At 37.5% G+C, this 10,521-nt stretch overlaps 1 protein-coding gene across 1 annotated transcript in view; it reads left to right on the plus strand.

The window, feature by feature from the left end:
* Nudcd1 (NudC domain containing 1) overlaps nucleotides 1-10,521 on the plus strand; it is an 82,210-nt gene that overhangs the window by 16,213 nt on the left and 55,476 nt on the right. Inside the window, exon 3 of the mRNA XM_008851495.3 lies at nucleotides 10,296-10,481. Coding sequence (XP_008849717.1) covers nucleotides 10,296-10,481 — 186 coding nt within the window. The remainder of the gene's footprint in view (nucleotides 1-10,295; nucleotides 10,482-10,521) is intronic.

The raw sequence follows: 10,521 nt of genomic DNA on the forward strand, positions 1-10,521 counted from the left end.
CTTAGCTGTGAACCTAGAAACTTGCACTCACTTGTGAAAGAGATGTACTCTTGCTCTGGGGTGTGTTACTTAATATGTTAAATCTGTAGTGAAATGCTTCTTCTAATCATGTAGTTATTAAAAATTAAAATAAAATTAAAAAATTAAAAAAATTTTTTTAACATAGTGTTCAAGGAGATAGCGCAGTAAAGAGTTTGACTCTTGAGGTCCTGAGTTCAATATCCAGAACCCACATAAAAAATCTTGATATGATGGCACTCACTTGCAATCCCAGTGTTGAAAAGACAAAGATAAGCAAACCCCTGGAGCTTGCCAGAGTGGAGAGAGCATTTGTGGAACAACACCCGAGGGTGCCCTCTAGCTCTACATGCATGCAAACAAACACGTGTGTACCCATGCATGCACCTGCTTTCATGCACACAAAATATTCTGTTTTTTTCTCTTTTTCTTCGAAAGTATCAGTATTCTTATTTTTAAAATGTTTTGAGTGTTATATTATTTCCCCCTAGTTTGCCCTGTGTCTTCCTTGTTCCTTATTGTGTTTATGTTCTTGTCTTTGGTAGGAAAGTCAGCAGGGGAATCTTTGCGCTTGTGAGGGCGCATGTTCACATCAGAGCTTGATGTTACAATGGCTTTCCTCGATTGCTTTCCACCTTATTTTTGAGACAGGGTCTCTCAGTGACCCTGGAGCTTCTTACTGTTTGGCTAGACTGACTAGCCAGCAAGCCCATAGCATCTGCCTCTCTGCCTCCCAGTACCAGGATTAGTGGTGCCTCTGTGCCTAGATTTTCATGGATGCTGAAGGTCTGAACTTAGGTCTCCAGCCTTGTACAGTAGGTACTTTTCCCACTGAGCCATCTCCCCATCCCCTACCTCTTTTCCTTAAAACTACTTGAAATCCTCTTGGCTTATATCCAAAGATGGTAGTGTTATTATGTATACTGGTGAGGCTAGAGATCCTACAACTTACTCCTAATAAATGCCTTTAGTGAAAGATTTCTATTTGCGATAAAAGACCATAAAATAGTACAACTCCTTTTAGTTCTCTGATTTTTTTTTTTTTTTTTTTTTTTTTTTTTTTTTGAGCTAGAGACAGGGTCTCCCTGTATGTAGACCAGGCTGTCCTTGAACTCACAGAGATCTGCCTGCCTCTGCCTCCCGAGTGCTGGGATTAAAGGCACGTTTGTGTCATATGTTTTATTACTTCATGTTTATGCTACTGTATTAAACAGCCAATAGTGTGTTAGCCTTCCAGCTGCTCTCTGGCCCTGCTGTCCTCCTGTGCACTGCCCCGGTAGACTTGTCTGTCCAATGTGCTGTGTCATGTAAACCCATTTGAACTTAATTCATGTCAGACCACAGTTTTTGATATGTAACTTTAGAAGAGACAAGGGGTTTGTTTATTTATTTAAAAAAATAAAAATTGCAAAAGGTATTTAGTGAAGTTCCCTGACCACATTATTCTGTTCTCTTCAGCACTCATTTCTCCTGTGAATCTGTTTACTCATGTAAAGTCATGTGTACATATACATATATGTTGTTAGAAATGTAAGGTTTTGGTCCTGGCATGTACGGGACCTAATTCTTTCTCCTCAACCTCATCTCCTATCACCTCTTACATATTCTAGCAATACTAAATTCTGGCAGTTCTTCTGCTCCCACGGGGGCTCTTCTCATGGATCATATCCTCCTGGAGCATACTCGTAGTCCTGTCAGACTGCTTCCCAGTGTTCACTTAAGTCACAGTCACCCATGTCTTCATTTAAAAGCTTGCCCGGGCATCTTTCTTCTGCTGCCCAGGAATATTCATATCCCTGACTGTCACATGTGCATGGGCCATGAATTCCTTCTTTGCCAGAGGCTAGCAGATTTTCTGCACAGGGCTAAATATTTAGTTTTTATAGGCTAGTCTTCTGTTACAATGACTCACTTTACTTTCAGGCACAAAACAGCAATAAGTGGCTATAAATGGATGAATATGACCGCCTTCTAATAAAAATTTTCTTTAAAAGCAGACAGTGGACCAGAAATAGCTGGTGAACTGTACTTTGCTGCCTGTGGACTAGGCTGTGGAGCTTTAATATTTTCCTATGAGACATTTTCCTCTTCACATTACTATAATTGCTATAACTAATTTTGTAATTAACTTTTTTTAGTTTTTAAAAAGCTTGTTGAATAATAGGCTTCCATGTGGGGTTTTCATACATATTTCATTTTGATTGCCCATCTGGACCTGTGTATTTGACAGTTTGAGGCTAGGATCTGCATGTGAAAGACAACATACACTGTTTTTTTGAGCCTTGGTTATCTCCTATTATATATTCGCATTCTCTCCATTTTCCTGGGAATCTCCTAATTTCATAAATTCTAATATATATATATATATATTCCATATCTTCGTTATTTGTTCATCTATTAAGCATCCAGGCTGATTCCATTTTCTTGCTAATGTAAATAGAGCAGCAGTAAGCACAGATGTACAGGTAGTTCTGTGCTAGGAAGTAGAGTCCTTTGGGTATATACCCAAAAGTAGTATAGCTGGGTCATATGGTAATCCTCTTAGTTTTCTGAGGCCTCCACATGGATTTCCACAGGCTATTCACTGGTTTATACGCCCACCCACAGTGGGTAGGTTTCTTCCCCACATCCTTGCCAGCATTTGTTGTCATTTGTTTTCTTCATGGTGCATCACAAGTGCAGTTCTGTATGCTCATTTTCCTCATGTGATGATGTTCTGGAAGTTCCCTGTCAAATCAAGATTAATAGCTATGAGTATAGCTAAAACTCAGTCTAGAACTTCATTTTGTTATTACATAAATCTTAAAGCATTCATGAGAATGTGTTGTTTGAATTTTTAGGTATGATGATTATTTTACTTTTTCCCCCCATAAAATGTAGCAGTCCCTTAACTTCAGCTTTTGAATTTGCTGGCAGCCAAAGTCACCAGTTTAAAGCCACAGATTTGCTTAATCCACAGATTAGATTATAATTCTAAAACTATCATTTAGACTCTATATAAATTTTACAACTCTTGTCAAATTGTTGAAGTTTTTATGTCATGGTCTTTAGAGTACATGATTGTTCACTTAAATTTAAGACTAGCTGGCCTCTTAGCACATGGAGGAAGAAAGGTGAGTGACTGATGTATTACTGTGTCCCCTGTCTTCTTGTAACACACTCTTCTTTGTAAAAGGATGGATGATTCAGGTACTTAAACTGCCGCTTCTTGTCTTTATCATCTGAATCTTCTTTCTAAGCTACTTAAATCATATACCTCTGATTAATTTGACTTACTTTTGACATCTGTACACTCTTTGAAACTTTACACCATTATTTGTTAGTGAAATCCTATTTCTTTATTCCTTTTTCTCTAAAATTGTTTTTAGTGAAATAGATGTAGTTTTCTCTTAGGGGAGCATTTTCAGTAAAACCTGGTGGTAGTACTTTAAATAAAAGTATTGTTTCTTCTTTCCTAGGAGGGAAAGTTTTATTAGATACCTCAAAAAGACTCATTTATAACCCTTTTTATTCTATTTTATTCATTTTTTCATCTTTTAGTATGAAAAATCCACTTGAAGACATCTCTTAGAAATCTTTAGTTTGCTGAGATAAAATTAATTTTCAATAACAAAATACTAATTTTTCTTCAAACACTCACTGAAGGCTACTCTGTGGTTAGTAGTAAGATGAAGGAGTAGCAAGAGGTGCAAATTACAAATGTTGGGGGACGTGTGGAGCTCAGCGTTTCCTGAGATGCCACCTACTTGGCGTTTTGAAGGATGAATTAGAATTTGCCATGCAGGAACTGGGTATGGTGGCAAACGCCTGTATTCCCATCACTCAGGAGGTGAAAGCTGGAGGATCACAAGTTGGAGGCCAATCTGAGCTACCTAGAAAACTCTTATAGTTTAAAAAAAACAAAACAAAAAAGGAGTTTGCCATTCAGATTGGGGTAATGGGTATTCCTGAAACACATGAAACATATTTGACAAACTTAATCAGTCATAGTTGTTCCCTACAGGTGCTATGTTGGACTGGGAGAGGTGCATGGACAGGGTCATATAAGAGCCCAAGGTGTATCAGTTACCTTATTGATCACCAGAATTTGGAGCACCAATTCCAACTTAAATCACAAAAAATTGGTTGGAAATCTGGGGTGAAAATTTAATTGTACTTGAAATTTAGGTAAACATTGTAGAGGTTTGGTGTATTTTCTTACATTGGAAAGCTTCCATGAGAAATCAGTTACTATAATTTTTTCTTAATTACTATATTTCTATTTTATGTGTATGAGTGCATTTTCTGCGTGTATACATACATACATACTTACATACTTACAAGTGCATATCTGCATACATACATACTTACAAGTGCACCTGTGTCATGCAATGCCTTGTGGAGGTCAGAAAAGGGCATCAGACTCACTGGAACTAGAGTTACAGGTGGTTGTCAGCCACCATTTGGGTACTGGGGTTTGAACCTGGGTTCTCTGCAAGAACAGCCAGAGCTCTTAACTGCTGAGCCATTTCTCCAGCCCTCCCAGATACTATAATTATATCAAAATAGATTTATTTGAATTGGGGCAAATAACAATGTTTTTTATTCAGTTTCCTGACCTATTTGTCTTTTCTGTTGACGAATTAGAGAAGGTGTTTATGCTTTTTGCAATTATTGTCATTCTTCCTTTCTGTAGTTTTCCTCTTTTTTCCTGATCAAGCTTTAGAATGATACTGTATTTTTCAAGGTTTCAGGTTCTTTTAGTTTGTTTTCTGCTTCATTAACTCAGCTTCTTTCTTTGATTTTAAAACTGTATTTCACCTCAGAAGCACTTGAAGTAATTGATTAAAACAAAAACTGATTTCAGGATTCCATTGCCAAAAACTGATTTAGTGTGTCATGGCTGATTGTGTGGAAATCCAAATTTTGTCAAGCACTTTGGGTGATTTTCCTTGGATCCAGTGATGATTAATTCTTGAGAAGTCCTGCACCTGGGAATAGAATAATGTGCTTAGTATTTTTCTGATCAGCAACAGAAGAAAACAACCTTTGCTTTGAACTTCTGTTTTGGGCATGTGTGAGGAGTTCAGAACCACTAATTAGACCCTGGCATTTTGTGTTAACAGAAAACAGACAATTCTAATATCTATTGTAGTGCCTTTGCTAGTTACTTTTCTTACCATTCTAAGAGGAGGAGAGATTTGTTTTGGCTCAAGGTTTCTAAGATGTCAGTCCATCTTGGCAGGAAGGGCATGATGGAGACAGCATTTCACATCACCATGGCCAGGCAGCAGAGAAAAGGGGTCTAGGAAGAGGCCAAGGAGACATAAAATTTTCAAGGACACACATCCAAGTGATCTACTTCTAAACCCACCTCCTTTTCACCACCTCTCAGTAATGCACCATGCCACAAATTCACCAAGGGCTGAATCCATTAAGTCAGGCCATCATAACCTAATTGTCTCCAAAAAGCCTCTCACAAAGGTATGCTTTACCAATCTGCTATTATGGTGGGGAGGGGGGGGAGAGGCTGACTAGGGATTGAATCTTGAATCTAGGGCCTCATGAATGCTTGAGAAGCACTGTCACTGAGCTATGGTCCTGATCTTTCTGTGTTTTTTTTTAACTGAATCAAGCTTACAATGAAGATTCAATCATGGTCTTTATTTCAGTGGTGCTGTCCTGTCCCCTGATCTTCCTGCCTCCGTACACAGTGTCTCTCCCTCCCTCCATCCCTGCCTCCCATCTGCCTTCCTTTCCTTCCTCCCTCCCTCCCTTTTTTTTTTAAAACTGACCTGGGACTTAGTCCCTCTCCCTCAGCTTTTGGGGTGCTAAAGTTACAGGTATCAGGTTTGCCTCAACATGCCACCTGTTTTGGAGGGGGGTCAAAGTGGTATAAATACCACTATCCTGCGGCTGGTGTACACATGACCACACTTGTTAAATCTGTGCAAGACCACCACACCATGCACAAGTGGAAAGCTGTAGGGCCCAGGACAGCAGGACATGACGTCCGCACATTGTTCCTTCTTGTGGTGTTAGCAGCCAACAGAGGGCAGCGGTTCAACATTGCTTTATGGAAGTGTTACACTTCTGAGTAAGTTTATGTGTGAGCTTGCACTATTTCAGTTTTGAGAAATATTAATTAGGAGAAAGTGTGCTTACAGTGTAGGAAAGACATGAGAAAGGTTAAAAAAACATATTTCATTTTTTCTCTTAGTACTTAGGATATTTCTATCATAACATTTTTCCATTTGGAAAATCATCTTGTTTTCAACACTAAGGAAGAGTATCAGTTTGTGTAGTATATTTAAATTCTAGAGAACACCTACTAGATTCCATTTCTAAATATATATTTGTGAGGTCCTGTCTTGGACTATTAAATCCAGATCCTTGGGTGCAGCTGAGTCAGTTAATTTGAATTTAGTTATTTAAGGTCAAAGAAAAAAAATAAGGAAAGGTAAATTCTAGAAATATGAATGTTTTTAATACATTATTAACAGCTTCATTGTACTTAGATATTGATCAAAATAGAATTGATTATAAACATCTGTTTCTAAGACTAAGAATAAAAATGGAAAAAGAGGAGTAAGTGGTTACTAATTTAAGTGATGAATGCTTTTATTACTTCCTTTTAAAGGGGTAAAACTTTAATTCCCACTGTGTAATGATACTGGTAAATGGCATCCCTCCTTAATTTTGCTTGACCATGTTTTTGAACTTGAGTGGCCCCTTCCTGTAAATGTGTGTGTATTAAAGCAGCAGGTTTGTTAGTTCAAAGCATCTCTGCTTGCAGCTGCAAGGAAGAGGGCCCTCAAATCTATTTTAAGTAAGTAGATTCTGTTTAGGTATTGATACTTTTTGATTATTCCTCTACAGTGTCATCTGTAATAAATGAACATTATGACTTGCATTACATCTTGGTTCAGTAATCCTAATTAGAAATACTACTTAATAGCCTAAAGAAAAATCAAATATGATAACTGAATCAAAGTGTTTTAGGGGGTGATATTTGAAGATTGCTTTGAGATTTGAAGTATCATTCGTGTAGAACAATGCAAAAAATAGTTTCTTGTTAAGAAAATGTGAAGTAGGGAAGGAATATGGGCTGTGAGAGTAGGGTTGGCTGGGATTGGAGTCTCAGCCCTGCTGTTGTCTCGCAGCGGAATTTGAAGCTGATTCATCCTATTGAACTCTTCTTAAACTTGGGGTTACTGATTTCAATTGGTGATGTTTGAGTGGCCAGAAGTCAAAACACTTACCAAATTTACTTAATGCTATGGTCATTCATTGAGAATTACATGTGCCAATACAGTTTTAATGCTATGGATCAACTGTGATGTCTTGCCTCAGAAGAATCTTTAAATATCCTTAAACATAGTTACCGAAATATCCTTGAACATAGTGTGGTGTTTTTTGTGAGGAAAGGAACATGGATGAGGCCCAGGAATGAGAGACTTCAGGTACACGAGGTGCTATTAGGAGGGCACTTCTCAAAACGAAACTAAATCCAAATAGCAGGAACATTTGGTTTGCTTTCATTTTGTCATTGAACTCTGGTAAGGCAGGCACTGTATTTTTGTATGTATGTTTTAAGGTAATTTTGGTTTCATATTTATATACTTGAGCATCTTAATTATTCTGTTAGTGTACCAGTTTATCAGACTTCTACCAACTCCAGTCATATGTGGCCATGTATTTAAAAGAAAATGGCTTAAATGCTTATAACTACATGTGTGGAGAACTGACTTAACAAGTTCAGCTTTCATTCCACCTAATAATGGTTCACTACATTAAGTATGGAAGGGCATGCAGGAAACCACGAGAAAATCTTTGCTTTGAAACATTTGCTTTGAAGAGTTTTATTTTACTTTGACTCATCAATCTTTCTAAATAATCAATGTCACACATAAATTATTTGGTTGGAACAAAGGAGCAGTGTATTTGAAGCAGAAGAGAAAAGCTTGCTTCGCTCTGCATCTCTGCCCTGTCATACTCCAGTCTCATTTCCCATCCTAATGGAGTGCACTTAGGGATCAGCCTGTGTCTGTCTGTGCCTTGCCATGTGCTAATGCCTCCATTAGTTACAGAATGTATGAATTCATGTTGAATGTTATTCTGCACCCTTTTTTCTTTCTTTCTTCCTTTTTTTTGCTTAGTATCTCACTGATTTTTTTTTTTTTTGTCAGTAATATAAATCTATCTCAGTACATTTAAGAGTTATTTGGTATTCCGACAGGGGGATGTTCCATTTCTTTTCCAGCACTCTTCAGACAAAGACACCAGTCACACTCAGCTTGAATTAGTTGGATTTATGACCTTTGTAACAAGGGAGATGGAGAGCCACAGGGTGTTTAGGATTTAGAATTGTTGATATTCAAGGATCTGACTTGTGTTAGGTGATTTGGAAAGGGGTTATGGAAGTGGCCTGATGGGTGTCTTAGGTCTCTAGAAAGAACATTGGACTGAGGCTCAGGCTGTGATTAGTAGAGAAGTTGCAGTGCTTTGTCTGCCCTGTATCTAGAATCCTCAGCTCTCCCTGGTCTGCATCTAGATGCCTCAGCTCGTCCTGGCCTGCATCTAGGGGCTTGTTTGTAGTTTTAACCTGTTCTTTTGTGTTCGGTTGTGCTTATTGAGTGATGATGTTCTTGTCCTGCCACAGTCCCACAGTTGCCGGTTTTTAAGGTCAAGCTGATGTCTGTCTGTCTTTGGTTTTTAAGGGCAGCTGATGTCTGGTCCTGTGTTTGTAGTCTTTGTTTCCTTTTATCTTTATTTATGCATAGCAGTCATTCACTATCCTAAAAGTATAAAAACAATCTTCATATAAAAAAATTTTTACTTTTCTTATAAAACATTCCAATTAATAATCTTTTTGGAATATGAAGTATTTTTGTGTGTGTATAAGAGATTAACTTTTCCTCAAAAGTGCTCTGGTCTGCCAGTACCATTTGCTGATTGGTCTTCTTTTCATTAAGTGAAAATGTAAACAGACATCAGCCTGTGGCAAAACTTCTGTTAATTGGTCTCCATCTGACTGACTAAATTAATTGATATTCTCTGTTTCCTTGGTAAAATGCAGAGACTGGAGACAACAGAAAACCAAACATTCACTGGGACAGACCAGTCAGTACTGTCCTGATACAATTCTGTTTAAAGTTTTACATTACTAGCACTATTTCTAAACACTTGTTGCTAGCTATGCTTGTTATTTTATATTTCATATTTAATTCAACATGCACATCTGTAAATTATGAGTTCAAAAATGAAAGATAGGATTCATAGAACACTAAATTGGGTTGTTTTGTTATTCTTATATTTTGGCAACATATCTTATAGCTAGTGAGAACTCTGTATATTTAATGACCATAGATCAAAACTGTTGTGGATCAAGAAATGAAATGAATGAATGAAGGATGACTTTTGTCCTCTAGGAAAATCCCCTGACAATTGAAATTCTTTTTAGAACATGGAATTGAACATACTTTGGTGTTTTGATACTTTGTTTCCTAAATAGCATTTGAATGCATTTCCTTATAAAACATTTTGATGATTCATCATGTCTGATAACTGTAAATTGTAAGAACACACAGATGAAAATTTGTTAACAAAAATCTAAGCTGATAATAGTCCAAATGTAATGTTTTTGTGTGGTAGAATGTTATCTGTATAGGCATTTGGAACATGATATGTGGTATTTCTACTTAGTGAATTAAAAAATACTGATCATTAATTCAAAAGTTAAGAGAAAGAAACTAGATTACTGCATTGTATTAGTTTTCTATTGCTGTTATAATAGTTGTAGAACTTGGTGACTTGAAACAAACAGTTGTCCTCTCACACAGTCCCTGTGGTCAGAGACCACAATGATTTAAGTGGCAGTCTCCCTGATGGTTGAGATACCAGCCCATAAGTGCAATAATCAGAAAATTTGATTACAGCCAAAGAATGCAGTTTCAACATGGTTCACTCATAGAATACTCTCAGGAACCCTAGGCTCTTCCCTATATCGGGCTTTCCATGGCCTATCTAAGCATCTCCATAGCGTGGGAACTGGCTTTCCTTACAGCAGGTAAAGAAAAAGCAGTAATGAGGATGTGTTTTGTGATCTATCCTGACTGGTTGCCTGTCCCCCTGTCCTCTCTCCTGTATTTTATTTGTTTGAAGTGAATCAATAGTATAGTACATAAAGGAAAGGAAGTTAGGATCTAATGAGAGAGTCAGCTATACTGCAGATACTTTGTGTGGATGGATAAGGGATTAAGAATCCATCCATTTTATAACGCTTGGCTTCTTTGTAGGACACTGCCTTAGGAAAACCACGGGAGGTGTTTCGGCTTCCTACAGATCTGGCAGCATATGACAATCGCCTTTGTGCATCGATCCATTTCACATCCCCTACCTGGGTTACCTTGTCAGATGGAACTGGAAGATTATATATCATTGGAACAGGTGACCGTGGAAATAGTGCTTCTGAAAAATGGGAGGTGAGTTTTGTGTTTTTTTTTTTTTTTTAAGTGAAGCAAA

Source organism: Nannospalax galili, unplaced genomic scaffold, assembly GCF_000622305.1.
Source record: "Nannospalax galili isolate Female #2095 unplaced genomic scaffold, S.galili_v1.0 scaffold284, whole genome shotgun sequence".
Taxonomy (NCBI): domain Eukaryota; kingdom Metazoa; phylum Chordata; class Mammalia; order Rodentia; family Spalacidae; genus Nannospalax; species Nannospalax galili.